This window comes from Ictalurus punctatus, chromosome 15 (assembly GCF_001660625.3).
Source record: "Ictalurus punctatus breed USDA103 chromosome 15, Coco_2.0, whole genome shotgun sequence".
NCBI lineage: Eukaryota > Metazoa > Chordata > Actinopteri > Siluriformes > Ictaluridae > Ictalurus > Ictalurus punctatus.
Window position 1 is genome coordinate 23765312 of NC_030430.2, and position 19915 is coordinate 23785226.

The window sequence follows — 19915 nt, forward strand, 5'->3', positions numbered from 1 at the left end:
TGAACCCCTGACCTTCTGATCAGTAACCCAGAGCCGTAACCGCCAAGCCACCACTGCCCCAGTCACAAATGCTCATGAATATGGAATGAAATGTTCACTACGTTCAATTATTTTAAAAGCACAAAACACCCAATCATACGACAAAGTGTTTCTGTTTTTTGACTCAACAAAAACTAATCAGTGTATATTATAAACACCTATAACTCATGTCACTCAGGCTCTCATATTTTCAGAATCTAGACAATCCTGTTATTCAGTTAGGAGGATGAATTCAAGTGCAGGATGCACAACATCCCTCAGCCATGTCAGCATGACCACTCCCACATCTTTGAAATAAGGCACGCACGCAAAACACACACACAGTAAGAGGGACGGAAACTGTGCAGATGTTATGTGGAACACTGGGACATGTTCTCGTAGAAGCTTCAGGATGAGGAAAACCACTGTTTTGCTTTTTCTTCTGGCTGTGAGTATAAATATTTCTGTACAAGGGTAAATGTAGTGTAGTTTGTTTAGCATAAGCCAGAGGCTGGGAGGAATATAATTGATATCATATTTTACTACATTCACAGTGTGCACACATGCAAACGGCACACACACACACACACACATACACATTTTTCAACACACTGATTATGGCTTGAGTGTTTTGTCTCTAGATGTCTTTACTTTGAGGGGTTTTCTGCTCTCACGAGTTCCTAGATTGCTCCTAAACAATTTTAAAATAGTTCTGAAAACTACAGACTTTCCTGAATGTATCCCAAAAACAATGAAAGTTCTAGCATTTTAAAATCTCCCCCAAAGTGCAAGGGTAGAAGACTGTTCATCACAGCATCACAGACAATTCCGACAGTTCCGACATTCAGTTTGCCAACTGAATTCATTAGACTTGTGTCTGTTTTGCTATGTCACTGATCACAACACGATGAGAACCAGACAGTCACTGTGTGAGGAAATCACACTTAGCTAATTCATACTATATATTAGCTCTGCGATATTCCATTGCAATTTATTTTAAATCGAATTATTTCTTGGCCGAGCTGCTTGTGCTGAATTAAAGGGCCAGTACACGGTTGAAAGATTTAAATGAAGTTGAGTTGACAAAAAACAGCTACATGTTGCACAGAAAAATATATTTGTAGAGTAGTGTATTTCATATCCAGTTGATATCATCAAAAAAAAAGTTTATATAATATATAAACTTTGTTTTGTTGTTCAATGATGAAGTAGAAATGCTTTTGTTTGTGGAGAGTGAGTGTGAGACTAACAGGAGGGTTTTTTTTTTTTTGTTTTTTTTTACAATTCAGTCAATGTTAATATGAATTAATAACATTCAATAAGCTAAGAAATCTTAATTTAATCTTCTGAATTGAGTTCATGTGTTAATGTTAATTAGAATACTGTGTTTTCTGTTTATGAGACCAGTTACTGGGAAACAACTTGTTGAAATGGAGAGAATAAAGACTTTATTTGCATCTATTTCAGAATTGTGGAATTCATTTATTAATTTAAAAGAACGTATAAAAGGCAGAACTATCAGTATCGGTTATCTGTATCGGCCGAGGAATTTAGTATTGGTGCATTTCTAATACAGGATCATTGATATTTACTTTATTTCAATTAATAGATCTCGTATGGTAGCACTTATTGTATTGTTCTCTGCTTGATATCGCTTTGCTTGTATCTTTCTCATTTGTAAGTCGCTTTGGATAAAAGCGTCTGCTAAGTGAATAAATGTAATGTAATGTAATGTACTTCAATAATATTTACTTTCAAGGAAGGGCGCACGGTTGCTCAGTGGTTAGCATGTTTGCTTCACACCTCCAGGGTTGGGGTTTTGATTCCTGCCGCGGTTTGCATATTCTCCCCGCGCTGCAGGGGTTTCCTCCCGGTACTTTATGGTAGGCTGATTGGCATGTATAAAGTGTCCGTAGTGTGTGAACGTGAATGTGTGCCAATGCTAGATCTGCCTTGTGCCCCAAGCTCCCTGGGCTCCAGGTTCCCCATGACCCAGTAGGATACGCAGAATAGAAAATAGGTGGATGGATGGACTTTCAAGGAAATAAAAAACCCGAAACAGCCCATATATGCGCGTGAGCTCTTGAACGCATTCACAAATGACACATCATTAACAAAAACATAAAATAATTCATTTATTCATTTAAAAGCGATCCAGTGGCCCCATGATACCTAAACATGCAGACAATTTAGAACATTGAGCATTTGTCCAAGATGAAAAATAAAATTGTACTATTTATACTATCTATTACTACTAATAAATAATAAACGCATGACACTGCAGGTTCTGCCATAAAAAAAATAAATAAATAAAAAATAAATTAAAATGTAAAGAATTTTCTGGTTTATAATGATATCAGAAGGAACAAAGACACGCAACACAAATCTGTCTTAATTGTTATAATTGATGTTTTTACGGAAACCACATGTTAAACTGTGTCTTAGTCTCAAGTTCTATAATGTTCTGGTACCATTTATGAACGCGCTTATCCTTTCAGGAGGGGTTTGTTTCATGTGAACACCATGGCCTAAGGCTTCATCTCACTGTTAGTTTTTGCAATGTCAATACTTCCCAGGAAATGGGGAAAGCATCAAGACAAGAATCCTTGAGGGCTAAACTAAAACCAGTTTTTACATAAGTACTGCTTGAACACCTGGACCTTTTTTATGAATGTTGCATTACAGTTTAACGACTGTCGTTATGATCAAGTTCTATAGAATAGAAATTAAACGAGTAAGGCGAAATCTTTGTGGAATGTATGAACTGCTCCATCTCAGATTGTAAGGCAATTCTTTAATGACGGGAGCATAAAACCGTTAAGCCCTAAGGGAAAAAGACGATTATTTACACTGATAAAGATTTGTCTGGTGTATATACTTACAAGATCATAACTTTTTAAATGAATTTTTTTATGTGTAAACATTTTTTTCTTTCTCGGTGGGGGTGGGGGGTGGGGGGGCAGGGTGGAGTGCATGGAGGGGTTGTTTACTCAGTAATAATCTGCCAATTCAGCGTTCTTGTACAAATTCCTGTGTATTCTGTAAAACTAGGGGGGAAAAAATCAATGATGCTGATTTTAAATATGAGCATTCTGTGCTACCTCTTTTTGGAAAAGATCATTTTTGAAATCCGTTTTTGCATTTGTTTTAAGCTTTTATTGCTCTAACAGGTTTAGTTTCATAAGAGAGCACTTTGCTAATTCTTCTGCTCATTGTGTTGTGTGTTTTCAGCTATGGGCTGAGAGTTCGCACGAACTGAGAAGCCATGAGGAGACCAACACAGAGACAAGTGTATGCATTCATTAATAACTTTATCATACAATGTGCTTACACTAATACATGAAAGTGATAAAAATGGAGAAAAAAAATGAATTATACTTTTAATGAGTGTAACAAAAACTATTATGTTATGACTTTTTTTTTTTTTTAAGGAACGAGTGCTCACTCGATCCAAGAGGAGATGGGTGCTGAATACTGTTGAACTGGAGGAGGAATGTACTGGACCTTTTCCTAAAAAAATTACAGAGGTATCACTTTACAGGCATTTAGGCCTCATTTATCCACCTACAGTGCATCCGGAAAGTATTCACAGCGCTTCACTTTTCCCACATTTTGTTATGTTACAGCTTTATTCCAAAATGGATTAAATTCATTATCTTCCTCAAAATTCTACAAACACTACCCCATAATGACAACGTGAAAGAAGTTTGTTTGAAATCTTTTTTTTAAAGATACAATTTTAAAGTAGTAATTAGTAATCTGTAGTGGATTACCCTTTATTTGAGTAACTTACCCAACACTGGTTATGTGTCAGATACATATATTTTTTGAGGAAACTCAGAACTCAAACCAGGAACTTAATTTATCAGGAACCTTAGCTAGCAGGAAATTTAGTTCGTTGGAGCACATTGTATTGAGATATAATCGTCATTCTCTGTAGATTACAGAGAACACTGTCTGAGTTATGTAATTTTTTAATAGGCAGGTGTGGTACACAATCTCATTTAGTCACTTCAAAGCACCAACTACATGAACAGCATTTTTTTGATTCGGTATTGATGACATCATTCATTATAAAATACAAATGATAGCAAGCAAATTGCTGTGAGATTAGAGTTTGTGACGTGCTTTTATAGGGAAATAATTTTCGTCAAGCAAGTAATCTGTATTCAAGATGAATAGCTGAACACATGACGAGCTACATAACGAGCTCATAAGAGACAGACTGGTAATGGGACTGGCTAATTTAGGTCTGTCTGAATGCATGCAGCTGGATAAAGACTTGACATTAGAGAAAGCAGTTAGCATAGCCAGACAGTCAGAAGTTTTCTGGGGATAGTGAATCAGTTGGGGAAATTTATCCCACGACTTGCAGTGAAAGACAAAACGCTTATAGATTTATTGCCAAAGCGAAATCGCTGGGGCTGGGAAACAGATCAGGACAAAGCTTTTAGGGAGTTAAAAGAAGAGACGTAACCTACCCCTGTGTTAGCGATGCAAGATCCTGAAAAAGACAGGTGTCTTAGACAGGTGTCTCATATGGATTAGGCACGGTCCTACTGCAGAAATGGGAAAATAAGTAAAGACTTATGGCATAAACTTCATGCTCTTTTACTCCTCTAGATTGACAACTGAATTGGGAAAATTGACCGCAGATAAGTAGATATAAGAACATCCAACAAGCAGATTTTTATTGAATTTTATTTATTTATTTATTTATTTAGTTATTTACGTAACACATCATACCTATGCAGATATAAGGTAGAATTTTTAAAGTAAAAGCTGTTATGACCTTGAAAATCCCAATATTAACATCAGGTTGTGCTTTGTGCTTCATTTTAAATAACTCGGTTGGAGAAGTTTCCTTGATATTATCTGTGTGGTCTAAAAGAAGAAAAAAAAATCATCTCGCGTAATATTCATTACAATTTCTACACTATTAATCACACTTTTTCGGCAAAATTTGGCTTTAACAAATGAGGAGGTAAAAACTTTCAGTCTGCTTAAAAATTTCTAAAACCTTGCCAGGTAAGTGTGTTTCTACAGAATTTTAATCAAGGTACGTGCCATAGTGACAAGCTTGAAATAATCTTATTCTACTGGTAGATGATTTTGGTCATTTTAAGCGTAAGAAAATACAGAGTTTGAAATGAGTAAAAATGTCTACAAAGAGGTTTAATAATCTTATATTGGGATAATCGTAATCTTATAATCGGAAATAATAGATAAATCTATATTCAAGATATTTTTACTTGCTAAGATGTCTTTTTTTTTTTCTTTTGCAGTGTACCGTACAGTATATGAAATCCAATTAAATTGTTCTTGCTCTTCAGACTTTCTGCAAATATTAAGATGAATTGGATTAATCTTAACTGTCTCTAATCTCTCATTTTACTCTTTTGGCTCCAGGTGCACAACGATAAACACTTGAATCACAGCCTCAAATTCAGAATCAGTGGCCAGGGTGTGACAGAAAAGCCAAAGGGTGTGTTCACTATCAATGAGAACACTGGCGAAATCTACACACACAAGCCCATAGACCGAGAAACCTACCCCATTTTCCATGTGAGTAATCCATTCTGCATTTGAACGAGATCTTTTTCGAGAATTTACGCCTATTTCGTGTATTTCCACGGCATTTATTCAGTGTGTGTTCATTTTAAAGTTTGAGTCTTCTAATGTTTATTTTAGAAAAATAAAGTTTAAAATGAAATAACAAAAGTTGTTTTATTGCATTGCTTGTGATTAGGTGAATTTTGATGTGGTGGATCGACAAACTGGTGAAATTCTTGACAAAACTTTGGCTTTGAACTTGATCATAAGGGATAAGAACGATAATCCACCTGTATTCAAACCTGAGATTTTAAACATAGACATTCCAGAGAACACAAAAGAAGGTGAGAATCACACACTAATGTTTGTAAAACAAATCGGTTCTACTTCCTTAGTAGAAAACAAAGGATTTCCTTATCAGAAAGGATTCCTCTTTAGGAAGTTACTGTAAGACGCTTTATTTATACAAAGAACATTTCAAAGAACCCTTTGAAAAAATACTGGAGTAATTACTACATTTTATTTCTTTATTTCTCGGCCCACAAAACTCAAAGCAGTTACATTGTGTACTATGTAGATTTTATTATTATTATTATTTTTAAAGTGCATCATTTTATCACACTTTTTCCTAAATTCCTAATCCTTGTCTATTATCGTCGCGTTAGGTCAGCTTCCTGTTTCTCTGCAAGCAAGAGACATTGACGAGCAGGACACTGACAATTCTCGCATCTCGATGAGGATAGTGTCTCAGGAGCCAGCGCTGCCAAAAATCTCTCTGGCTTCCATGGCGGATATAAAAGACAGCATGATCACAAATCTCGTCTTCACCGGCTGCTTTGATTACGATGTAAGTGTGAACATGCCCACAGTACCAGGTTATCACACCTTCAATATTCATTCAATAGATACTTTTTACGCCTAGATTATTGCCACGATTTGTTTAATGGCGTAAAAGTAGGCAGACTCCAACTTGTTTAAAATACTACCTTGAAAAAGTACATACAGTATGTTTTTTTTTTTTTTTTTTTTAATTTCAATACATTGTGAAAACATTCTGTTAATTAAGAAAGAAAGCACACTGTGTCAGGCTGTTATAGGAAAATAATCAGTGATGGGGTGGTACGATAAAGAGAAGTTTCTGTTACCACCCCAAAGATGATTATTTTCCCATAACGACAAGTCCTAAAGCACAGGAATTTGCTAATGATTAATTTCTCTCATCAATTAAAGAACTACATTAGAATTAGTCATGTTTAATATTGTGGAACATCTCCAAAACGTGTTAGTTCCTGTTATCACTTACGTTACAACAGCGATAAACCGTCATTTCCTCCTGTGTTGGAAAACGTACTAACCGTTATGCTGGAGACTCGTTTCATGAGCGTGTCCTCACAGAAAACTTTCTCATATCATTTATCATACATTTCTCTTTGTTAAATAACAAGACATTTTAATCCCTTTATTATTAGCCTTATATTATGTGGAGCATCTAGCATACAAGAGCCTGTATATGAGTTGCTACTTTACAGTATAAACAATGATATGTGAAAATGAGAGCACGTATATGAACCTATGATTTGCCTTGTAGCTGGAATTATTGTCAGAGCTGCTATTATAGAAAATTAACCACCAATCAGATTTGAGAATTCAACAGTGGCATGCTATAAACTAATTTAGCATCTCGAGCTATCCGCTACATCTTACATACTGTGTGCATCACGCTTTAACATCACCACATGCTGCCTTACTGAGCATGTCAACAGTGTCCTGTTATACTGTAACATTTACTTTATATATGCTAACTAAAATTATTTTATTTGTGTTACACTTGAGGTTGATTATATTAGGCTCACAGACAGTCACACATGCTAACACTTGCTTTGCTCTCATATGCTTCAGAAAGTAAAGACATATAAAATGCTGGTCGAAGCATGCGATCATGGAACCCCATCTCTCTCATCCACTATGACTGTAAATATTGCCATCACTGACTCCAACACTCACTCACCTGTGTTCACTGCTCCAAAGGTAAGGATTTGCTTCTATCTCTACCTCTACCAAGTACCGTTTTTACTTTATCAGTGCCAGATTATATCCATGTGATACAAATACATATCCATGTACGAAATAAAGATTGATGGTATATTAAAGAAAATAAAAACAAATCTCTGAGACTGTGCTGGAGCGATGAACTTCATTCTTCCATAAGATTTTCTCAAATTTTCACTCTAAAAACTCACATACGTGTTCAGTTTGTGAATGTTAAGGAATAAGGATATGAATTATATGATTTTTATCCTCATCAAGCCATTCATTGAGACTTGTGTCATGTGAATGGGGGTGGGGCCATCCTGGAAGAGACCACACCCATCAAGAAAGAAATGTTTCATCATAGGATAAAGTGGAGTAAATAACAATAGTCCAATAACTGAGCCCTGAGGCACTCCTAAAACAGGATCCTGTCAAACATACTTATGAAGCCTCACCATTTACTGGACCTTAAATTTAATCGATACTCTCACCACATTGCCTACAAGTCATTTCATACATAAAGTAAATAATGGTCTGAAAACTGAACACAGAGGCACCTCTATTGCACGACATGATTCTGCCAAATACATTTTGATTGGTTCATCATGTCTGTTGTACTTGCCCCTTAAATTTAAACATATGGTATTAACTGATTTAACTTGTGTTATTTCTACTCAGTTCAATGCTCAGGTTATGGAACTGGAAACCAATAAGGAGATTTTAAGAATTCCTGTGCAAGACCAGGACACTCCCAACACAACAGCATCCAGAGCAGTGTTCACTATCCTGAAGGGTAATGAAGAGGGCAACTACAAGATTGAGACAGATCCAGTAACCAACGAAGGAGTGCTGACTGTCATCAAGGTAGATATCGGATATTCACAGTAGAATAGGATATACTTTTATAGATACTGTAAGCTTGTTTGAGAAATAGAACAACTCTGTTGAGATTTAATATGTGCATATTAACGTCCTTGTTCCACAGGGAAAGGATTACGAGAGAACTACTCTAGCTGAGCTGGAAATAGGAGTGGAGAATGAGCAGCCCTTATTTTTATGCGTCGACGGAAAGCCAGTTAGTCCTGTACCGAAGACTTTAAAAAGTAACAACACGGTTAAAGTCACCGTCAAAGTCATAGATGTGAATGACCCACCCGTGTTTCAGAATAAAATTCAGAAGGTTTACAGGGTTGAGGAAGAAGAGCCAGGAGAAGTGTTGTACACACCCACAGTAACAGATGAGGATTCAGACCCAGCTAAACTGAGGTATTTATGAAAAGTAGCCGGTTTAACTGTGAGTGATGTCTTGAACTTGGGTTATTTTTTAGCCTAAAATAGTTAATGAGACCAGGCAAAGTTTATAAACTATACTAAAACCGTAAAGGCTTACAAAGGCCATAAGCTTTGAAGTATAAACACTTCAAAAGCAGAAGTTTCTTGATTTCCACACAACTGTACAATGGTAGGAAAAAAAAAACCCTAACAATAACTGCATGTGCGTTTCAAGGTACGAGCTAGTAGAAGATCCAGCTAAATGGATGTCCATAGACCCACAGACAGGCAAGATTTCCCTGGTAAAGAAGATGGACCGCGAGTCTCCATATGTCCAAAACAGCACCTACACCGTCTTGATGCGAGCAATCGATGATGGTATGATTTCCTACCACAGACTTCCTGTACTGATACCACAGCACTGTTCAAATCAAATAAAATGTGTTGTTATTTAACAAAGAAGGTATATACACATGAGTGCACGGTGGCTTAGTGGTTAGCAAGTTCACCTCACACCTCCAGGGTCGGGGGTTTGATTCCTGCTGTGGCCCTGTGGAGTTTGCATATTCTCCCTGTGCTGCTGGGGGTTTCCTCCCCCAGTCCAAATGCAGACATGCATGGTAGAATGATCGGCATGTCTGTAGTGTGTGAACGTATATATGATTATGCCCTGCGATGGATTGGCACCCTGTCCAGGGATGATCACTCTCAGCAACTTTACCTCCTCTCTAATGCTTATTTTCTACATGTATAATGATGTCTATGGGAAATTATTAGAAAATGAATAATAAACTGAAACTAACAAAATTAACCTCAATATCTGCGCTAATTATGTCCGCTCTTCACGATCTCAATGTTTCTGTCATTGCTGTGCGACACAGGGGAACCTCCTGCCACAGGTACAGGCACTCTGGTGGTCCATCTGGGAGATAAGAACGATAATACACCTTATTTAATCTCCAACACATCAGTGATGTGTGGGAACAAAGCAGACAGAGTGAGAGTCACAGCACAGGATAAGGATGCTTTTCCATTTAGTGGACCCTTCACCTTCGCGCTTGACAAAATTGATCCGGAGCTGAAGAGCCTGTGGAAGCTTGAGAAGAGTGAGTTAGGTGAGTAGTTAGAACAGCAGGATAATCCTGTTAGTCATACTCATTTATTTGCACTAAACTAAAACCAAATAAAACAAATCAGTTATCTGAACTTGAAGACGCATTAAAATAGTTTATACCACAGGACTGTTGAATGCTTGATTCTGATTGGTCAGATGGTGTTGATTAATTTTCTATGACATCAGCTCTGACAGTAGTGCAGCTGCAAGCACTTGCTCTAATATATCTTTATTTACCTGTACCAGACTGCATGTTAAACACCAATCAATCCACATCTGCTGTGTTTCTGCCTCAGGTTCTGAAATCTTATTGATTAGTCAGGAGAGTCTGCCTTATGGGAATTATTCAGTTCCCCTGAAGATTGCTGACCAACAGGGGATGCTAGCACATACTGTCTTGCAAGTGGTGATATGTGACTGTGGGAAAGGAGATGTATGTCAGGACCTGCTTCCTCGATCCTCCAACCTCGACAGAGCAGCTATAGGAATTCTACTGGGAGCACTGCTCTTGATGGCTTGTGAGTCTTTCCATAAAAGATATATAATTATAGTCATACTCCAAACCCAGATTTAATAATAATAATAATAATAATAATAATAATAATAATAATAATAATAATAAAGCATAATCAGACTTCAAGAATATAGTTATTAAAACTTATTTTGGGTTTATTCCAAGTTTTAATAAGCTAGTTAGCTGTTAGTTCCTACTTTACGGCATTCTGACATTCAGGCGGATTTCAAGAAGCAATATTTTGGACTAGTCTAATGAATGTGAAAACAGAAAAACAGAGTGAAACCTCTACATTCCACTCTGCTGGAAAACCTGGATATAAATCTAAACATCTTAGTATTTTTATTTACCTATGAATTCACATCATTTAAAAGGGTAATTAAGCATCCTACTTTTTTTTTTCAGTGCTGCTCTGCTGTGTTTTTTTGTGCAAGTGTCAAGAGAAAAATAATTTCAAGCAATGCTTGCAAGAAGATAGTATACAAACCTTGATCAAATACAACGAGGAAGGAGGAGGTTCAATCTGCAAGGTGTGTTCACACTCTGTTAAACATTAATCCATGTGGTTCATGGTTATATACTGTCACATTGTACTCTCTCATCCCCCCCCCCCCCCCCCCCCCCCTTCAGTTAACTGTCAGGCTAGTGACTCACTCAGAGTAACAAGACAGGGGCCTTTCCATGGAGCTTGAAGTTTTGGACTCTTTTCTAAGGCTCGTCTCTTGATGTAGTGATCATGTGATTTCTTTTGCCTTTCTTGCGCAGTCCACAGATCTTGTCTAGCAACCTGACTGGGCAGCCTATTGCCTATTATCATTAGTCTTGACCTGTTCACTTTGTTGCTGTTGTGCAACTTTGAGATGATATCATCTGGATTCTTTTTTTAAGTCATTGAAGGGTACAGTCAATGATTAATTAAACAACATCCCACTCCTGACCACAGTTGTCGTGTTGGAAAGCTAACGCTTTCCCCTTCAGTTAGCTCTCAGGCTAGAGATTCGTTCACCTTGCTTTTTGTGCCGTCCCAACACATTTAAGCTGCCTTGAAATGTGAAACATGAGGAATTGCATGAGTAGAGAGTTATACAGCAAAAGTGGATTTCATGCAGCTTATTTAGTGAGGGATTTGCTCAGAGCTTACCACTAATACCCTCCAGCCTGAGCAACCAAACTACTTATCTGGGTTCAGTGCTGGGGCTAACGACAAGTCTCAACTTGCTGTGATATGTGCATTGACATAAGAACAGGCTGCTCATTTTAGATTGGCTGATACAATCACGCCTACTTTCTCCCTCTACAATACTCTATAAAGCCAATAAACCACAAAATCTGCCTGAATGTGTAGTTTCATGATGCCCAGTGATGAACTGGTGTCCAATCCAGGGTATATTGAAGCCTTGAGCCCAGTGTTCCCAGCATACAGTACAGTAGGGTGCAGGGTTAAAGGGGCTACTCAAGATGAATGGTTCAATTGCTCCACTTTAAATTAACATTATGACATTATGATATTCTTCTTTTTGTCTGCTCCACAATTCATCCAGTCCACAATTGGCCATTATTGTGACTTGATGACTGAACGTACACAGGTGAGTACTTTATCTTACCCTATTCCCTCCTTTTCTATATTATTGTCCCCCTCAACTTTACCCTACCCTAATCTGTTTTATTCCACACACTACCTTTACCTTCCCTTTCTCCTCTACTGTATCCTACCAAACTTTATCCTGTGCCATATTTTTCTTTACACTACCATATTCTGTCTTCTACCCTACTCTTTCCAAGTCCACACATTACCCCACCTTTTTTTTTCTTTTTTTTTTCGCTATAGCCTAATCGACTGTATCCTATCAAACCATAACCTGGTTTGATAGAGGGAAGTAATGGGAATATCCCTATTCCTTCTTGTACCACACACTACTTACCCCTATTTTACCCTATCCTATTGTGTCTTATTCCACACATTACCCTACCTTTACCTTCCCTCCCCTACTCTACCTCTACCTCACTCTACCTGTACTGTATCCTTCTGTACTCTATCTGTCCGATTCTACACATTACCCCACCTTTATTGAACCTATACTCCTCTACTGTATCTTACCAAGCCTTACCTTATTCCCTCCTTTACTAGATCCCCCATTAACCTACTTTACCCTACCCTATTCTGTCTGTTCTACACTTTAACCTACCTTTACATTTCCTAGACTACCCTCTCTGCTGTATCCTACCAAACTTTTCCCTATACCATATCCTTCTTTGAACCTACTCTACTCTGTCTTATTGGACGTGCTAGCCGACCTTTACCTACAGTCCCGTTGTCCTCCCTACCCTACTCATCAAAACTTATCTTACCCTATTCCCTCCTGTACCCCATCGTTCTTTAACCTACTTTTTATACCTCTCTTTAATGTACAGTATCCTCCTTTCTTCCTTCTCCTCTTTAGTTTGTACCACAGTTCCAACAGAGCACCACCAAACAATTTGGTGGCCTGAACCCAGGAGCAATTCAGGTGTGTATTACGTGTCTGCTTTCTGTACAGACTGACATACAGATGGGTGATATATTACAGGGCACATGACAAACAGCTGCTTTTCTGCTTTTCTGTCATTAAATAAGCCACTTTTTCACATAAGATGGCACTTTTACTGTTCATATTGTAACACCAGTTGAGCATTCTTTGTGACTGAATCTTTTGGACTTGATCCAAAATCTAGGTTAACTGGGTCTGCTCATCTTTTTTTGCAAGTAAGATAAGAGCTTCGTTTCTTAAGTTTGTCCACTTATTTATTCAGTTTTTCCTTTACTTTGTCACCTACAGAACACAATTGCAGTCCCTTTACATGGTTTAATGCGGTCCCCTGTACAGCTCACACAGATCCTTAATGGAGTTAATGATGCAACTGACTCAAGGAACATCTATGCAAAGTCAGCAGTGAGTGTCACGAATACTAAAGATTATCTATCATCTGTCAAAGTCACTAGTCACTGCCAAACATAACTTGCAAACTGTACATTGCCGTCTGTGATGTTTTGAATCATTTGAAGTCTCATAAATGCATATTTAGTCTTCCATGGGATTATTACAGCCGAAATATTTTTCAGAATGACATTGTGATGTTCATTATGTCACCTGTATTTTGTGTCCCATCAGACCTGGAGTAGAAACAGGATTAGAACATATAACGCTACTAGGGTAAACTGATTTACATACAAAACAAGCTTTCACAAATCAATTCAAAATGGCATTAGGAAGTGAATATTTTTTGCGCATTCTGATTTTCATGTATTTGCACTTTCCAGCGCGGATTCACCAAATCAGTCAACTTACTGTCCGTTTTGAACATGGAAGAGCACCTTGAAAGGGTAAACTCTCACTCGCTTGAATTTATACATACACACACACACCTGCTCTTTATTGAAGCTACAGGGGTCTCTGATTGATCAGACGCTGACAGTGGTCAGAAGTTCCTATAACAGCAGCTCTGAGAGTCGATCTGATGTTGCGGTTTAATTAATGTCCTTGTTCTAATACATTATCATGTGTATAGTAACAGTGAATTCACCAGGACTTGTAAATCATGCAAGACTAATAATAACCTAATTAAAAACATGCTCATTTATGCATACATGCATATGGTGAAGCCTTCTGCAGTTTCAAAGTCAATAAGAAATCAACACAGATTTCATGAGCACTAGAAAGAAAGAGACAATTCTTTGGAAATTTGCACACCAAGCAAGGTTTTTGCGTGCACTAAGTCAAATATAATGGATAACTGATTAAACATTCAAAATATTGTATGAACACAAACCAAAGACAAGTGTGCATTCTGTTAGCAAGGTTCGAGTTTATGTAAGCTCATTTACCCCCTAATTATTAGCTGCTAATGATCCTTCTTGTCAGTAAATGTATATGTATTGCCTTTATGGTAATGATCTCTTCTCCTATTGATTCATTACTGCAGAAGCTCCATAAACTTTCAGTGGAGCAGCAGGACTTCCCTGAATATCACCCACATGACTACAGCTCTGAAGGAACCAATACCAGCTCCGTGTCACTGGACAAGCTCTCGTTCCAGAGCATAGGAGATGATCTGGGCTTTCTGCAGAATTTGGGGTCAAAGTTTTACACTCTGGATGAGATATTTCAGCAAAGAATAAAAGAGAAGGACATGAAGTTGTGAAAATATATATATTATTTACTTTACTAATGGATCTCTCACCTTGTTGAGTAGTCGTCCTTACCATCTGTTTTTTTTTGTTGTTTTTTTATAGATAATTTAAAATATAATATAATTTAATTATATCTTAAGCTTAAGCAGTTGGGCAACAACAACAGTCCATGTACATTACTTACTTTGAAACGCAGTACTATTCTTGGACAGGACCTATTTTGCTCTGAGAACAGCTTCAGTTTTTTATGGCATGGATTCGACAAGACTTTGGAACCATTCCTTGGAGATTCTGGTCAATGTTGACATGATTGCATCAGAGAATTGCTGCTGATTTGTTAGCTGCACATTCATGCAGTGAATTTCCCATTCTATGACACTTCAAAGATGCTCTATTTGGGTCTGCTGCATGGGGAGGCCATGGAAATACACTGAACTCTTTCTCAGGTTCATGGCACCATTTATCTGGAACTGGCATATTATCATTCTGGAAACCATTTTAAGATAAATTGTTCACATAATTTTAATTCAGTTCACTTTGATTTACAGTATATAGCATTTTTTTTAACAATGGCCATTGTGTTACGACCCACGATGTGTGAGTATGTTTCGTGTTTTCCGTGTGTGTGTATCCAATCTGTCCAGGTCGGTCTATTCCAGACTCCAGTCTGGGCCTTCCTGCTCTGCTTCAGCTGCATTTATGTATTTTCTAAACGATGATGTCATCATTGGACGCCAGTATTTCACTTTTGTCAATGCTCACCTGGCTGTGTTTGTGTGTTTTGTTTGCCTTTATCAGCTCTGGGATTTTACGGTGAATTTGGGAACCAGTGCAGTGTCGATAAGATAAGGGTGATATGGACGGTCACATTTTCTGCTTCTAGTAAGGATTCTGGCTGCTGCATTCTGGACTAACTGGAGCTTGTTAATGCACCTACTGGAACATCCAGACAGACAGGCATTAAATTAATCCAACCTAGAGGTAACAAAGGCATGAAAAAGGCACGATCTTTCATTTCACTGCTTTGCGGACAATACTCAAATTTATCTACTATTGAAATTAAATGATACTAATGCTTTACAACCCCTGTTGGCTTGTTTAAATGATTTAAAATCATGGATGCAACAAAATCTTCAGAATTTTAATGAAACTAAACTAGAGATGATTGTATTTGGATCTTCAGATGGATATGATCTCCGAAATCTTAACGTCGGCCAGTTGACTTGCTTTTATAAACCGCCTGTGAAAAACCTGGGTGTGATATTCAAGAGATCCCTTAAGTTTGATAAACAGATAAACTCAGTTTTGTTTTGTTTTTTCACTTTAGACTCTTGGCAAAAGTCAAACCGTGTCTTTCATTCAAATATCTTGAAAAGGTGATACATGCTTTTATCTCTATTGGCATGATTATTGTAATTCCCTTTATGTAGGTATTTATCAACCTGTCTCTTATTGGTTACAAATGGTCCAGAATGCTTCACTGGCTTCCAATCCAGCTTTTATATCTCTAAAAGGATTGGCACCAGCCTATTTATTTATTCTTTTATCTATGAACAGTCCATCAAGGTCCTTGAGATCTTTAGAACAAAGGTTGCTGACTGTTCCTAGGGCAAGACTAATATTAAGAGGCGCTCGTGCTTTTACAGCCATTTTTTTCAGCCCCGAAATTCATCAGAAATGCTTCAACGTTATATGATATTAAGTCTAAGTGTCATAAATCAAGGAGGTAACTCTGGACTTCAGTTGCCATCAGCCATTGCACTGTACTACATGTCACATGACCACCTGCACCTGAATCACGTTTCTGTTAATGAGCACACTTATATATAGCCATGGTTTGCACGGCTTCTCTGTCTTTCGTTTGTCCTAGATTACTGTGTTTTGTTTCTTGCCACAGTATTTTGCCAAGTTGTCTTAGTTTGTTTTGTTTATCTTGAAGCGTGACACTAAGTACAAAATGTATTTGTTCTCTCAGCCTTTTAATGTACCATAGAGAGTAATTTGATTTCAGGTTATCGTATTTTTGAATTGTGTGTTTGATCTTTGGTCAACTCGATGTTGTTTTAAATTGTGCTATGTAATTAAATTGACACTTTCATTGACATTGAAGTAGTTTCTTATCTTAGCAATATTTCTCTGATGAAAGAATTATATCGTAGTAATATTATTTACATGAGCTTCAAATGAGAGACTGGGGTCAATAATCACACTAAGGTATTTTACTGATGCACATGATGTGACTGAAAGGCCATCCAGAGTTACTACGTAATCAGTAAGCTTACTTCAAGCTGCCTGCGGTCCTAGAAGTACTTCTGCCTTTTCAGAATTAAGTATATGGAAGTTAATAAGCATCCAGTCTCTAATGGCCTTTACACATACCTGAACTTTATTGAGCTGGCATCTGTCATCTGGCTTTGATGAAACCAAACGCCAAACCACATTCTGTCGAAATTACAAGCGCATGGTTGTGTAGCCAGAGAGTGCAGGTGCGAGCATGGCCTGCCTTGTGTGTCACATTATGAAGCGCAAAACAAGGCAACAAAGGCCCTGTACAGCTGCGCAGCTGATTAAATGCATAATGGATGAATGAGGGAAAATTCCACTTGCTAAACTTAACCAACTGGTGTCTTCACTCAGCGCACATACTGTTCCAACTTTTTTGGAATTGGGGTCATACATGCATACATACATGCAAACATACCTATATGCACACTTGTACACCTGCACATTCATGCAAGTGTAAATATCCAACCAACCAATCATGCTGCAGAATCATAATGCATAAAATCATGCAGTTACACTTCAAGAATTGTAGTTAATGTTTAGTAAATCTTTAAGCATGCCTTTATTTGGGTTCTATAATATACTTGGTAAGAATCTTACAAACTGTGACCCTTCTTAGCTAAGCTGAGGGAACTCTCATTTAAAAATTACTTAATTAGTTAAAAAAAAAAAAAAGCCAACTGGACAATTAGATAATTGTCATAATGACAATTACATTTGAAGGGAGGATTTTACATGTATTTTGCTACAAATAAATCCATAGCAAGCAGCATACAACCATTAGTCTGACATTTTTAACCATGCATTATTAATGGATTTTTAAATCCAACTAATAAAGAAACAGAAAAAATGGTAATCTGATATAGTTAACATAGTGATAATGAGTCTTTATTGGTCACATAGACATATGCACAGTGAAATTCTTTTCTTCACATACCCCAGCATGTCAGGAAGTTGGGGTCAGAGTGCAGGGTCAGCCATGATACAGTGCCCCTGGAGCAGAGAAGGTTAAGGGCTTTGCTCAAGGACCCAACAGTGCAGCTTGGCAGTGCTGGGGTTTGAACCCCTGACCTTCCAATCTGTAACCTGGAGCCTTAATCGACAAGCCACCACTGCCTGCTGTAGCAGCTGCTATTATATTACAAACTGTCTTTCAGAATGTCTTTCAACGTTTCTTCTGAAAAGAATTTGTTGGGAGTGCACACAGCACATAACAATATGCTGTCAGGTGATATCTTGTATGGTGTGTTTTGTATGGAATGTGAAAACAGTTCAGTGGAACTAGAGGGAGTGTTAAGAATGTTTCTATTTACGGTAAGTCTTTTTCAATGTAGCTTTTATTGTCACGTATCGTGACGGAGCGGAGATAGGACGGATGCAATTGCAGTATGAACAGTTGTTTATTTTAAAAGAGAGACAGGCAGACAGATCCAAAACCTGACCCAAAAACGTCATCCTAAACAGGCGAAGGTCAGGCGATCGGCAAACAGGCATACACAGGGTTAAACACGAATCAAGGTCGTGGTCACGGAAAACAGGGTCGATAAACAGAACGAGAAACATGAACTATGACGAGGAACTGGGAGCGGATAAGCCAGCGTGAACTAACTCTAAACATGGACCATGAACTAACTCTAAACATGGACCGTGAACTAACTCTAAACATGGACCGTGACTATGACTACTAAACGAACTAATCTAACTCTACAATAATCTTCCGCGCCCTGTGCTGGGAGGTGCACGGTATATATGATCAGCGTCTAAACTGCTAGCAGCTGAGAGCAATACAGACACACTTGAAATCCCAGCCAATGACAGAACAGGGAGGAGACATGACAGAAACATAAACAAAACACACGTGTCCAGAGGTCACTACTGTCAACAATGGAAAAGCAGGTGCTCGCGCATTCGCACTTGGAGCACGCTGCTTCAAGGGGAAATCATGACACTTATTATAGCTTATAATAAATAAGTTCACATGCACACAAATACTAATACAGGTGCATCTCAAAAAATGATATTGTGAAAAAGTTATTTTTCCCCCCTGTAATTTAATTCAAAAGTGGAACTTTCATATATTCTAGATTCATTACCCATGAAGTGAAATATTGCAAGCCTTTTTTTTGTTTGTTTTGTTTTAGTCTGGATGATTACAGCTTACAGCTCACGGAAATCAAAAATGCACAGTCTTAAAATATTAGAATATAAAGTGAAATATTTCACTTTACGTATAATGAATCTAGAATATATGAAAGTTCCACTTTGGAATTAAATTACAGGAAAAAAATTTACTTTTTCTGAAGGAGTGATCGCCACACGAGTTCCTGTGAATTAGTTGTTACCATAGAAACAATAATGTATTAGAATGATTGCAATAATATAAAACTTTCTTCTGCAGCCAAAGTACTGTCAGAGCGTCTGTTATAGCTCATCAACCATCACTTTCTGGCCACTTAGAATCAAGAATTCAGAAGCACTGTGGTATAAAATGATTTAGCGCCCCCAAGTGTCCTCCAGAGTCTGACATGCGCTTACACATTTTATTTATTTAATTATTTGTTTTTACATCGTTGCGTGCGGCCTTACTAAACCTGCGAATTAATCACATTAAAATTGAAGAAGCTTTTCTGTTTTACTGTAAGCTTGACTTTTATTTGACCTTATTCTTAGTGTTTTACTTCATCAGTGACAGATTATAGATGTCTATACATGGGTTTGAATGGAGCAAAGTCAGGTGACAAATGAAAAGAAAAATAAACATAGTGTGTTAGTAGGGTGCTGAGCCACCATGAGCTTCCAGGCCAGTTTCAGTGCGCCTTGGCATTAATTTTACAAGTCTGGGGAACTGTACTGGATTAATAAATACTGTTTCCAAAAAGATATCCCCTCAGTTGGTGTTTTGCTCATGTAGGTGGAGAGCGCTGTCTAACACGTCGATAGAAGATCTCATATATGTTTAACT

The 19915-nt window shown here is 37.6% G+C and overlaps 1 protein-coding gene across 2 annotated transcripts; it reads left to right on the forward strand.

The window, feature by feature from the left end:
- Nucleotides 1-262: 262 nt before the first annotated feature.
- On the forward strand, nt 263-16772 carry LOC128628653 (cadherin-like protein 26). Of its 2 annotated transcripts, XM_017486775.3 has the most exons (19): nt 266-466; nt 3250-3309; nt 3450-3545; nt 5428-5583; nt 5768-5915; nt 6237-6418; nt 7471-7599; nt 8281-8466; nt 8588-8868; nt 9110-9252; nt 9756-9989; nt 10285-10506; nt 10908-11032; nt 12044-12088; nt 12944-13009; nt 13319-13432; nt 13652-13693; nt 13801-13863; nt 14463-16772. In XM_017486775.3, exons 1-19 carry the CDS (start codon nt 392-394, stop codon nt 14679-14681), a joined length of 2586 nt encoding a protein of 861 aa, XP_017342264.1. In that variant the 5' UTR covers nt 266-391; the 3' UTR covers nt 14682-16772. The 2 variants fall into 2 exon arrangements, with proteins under 2 accessions (XP_017342265.1, XP_017342264.1); XM_017486776.3 differs by lacking the exon at nt 12944-13009 and having other exon boundaries at nt 263-466.
- The last annotated feature ends 3143 nt before the right edge of the window (nt 16773-19915 follow it).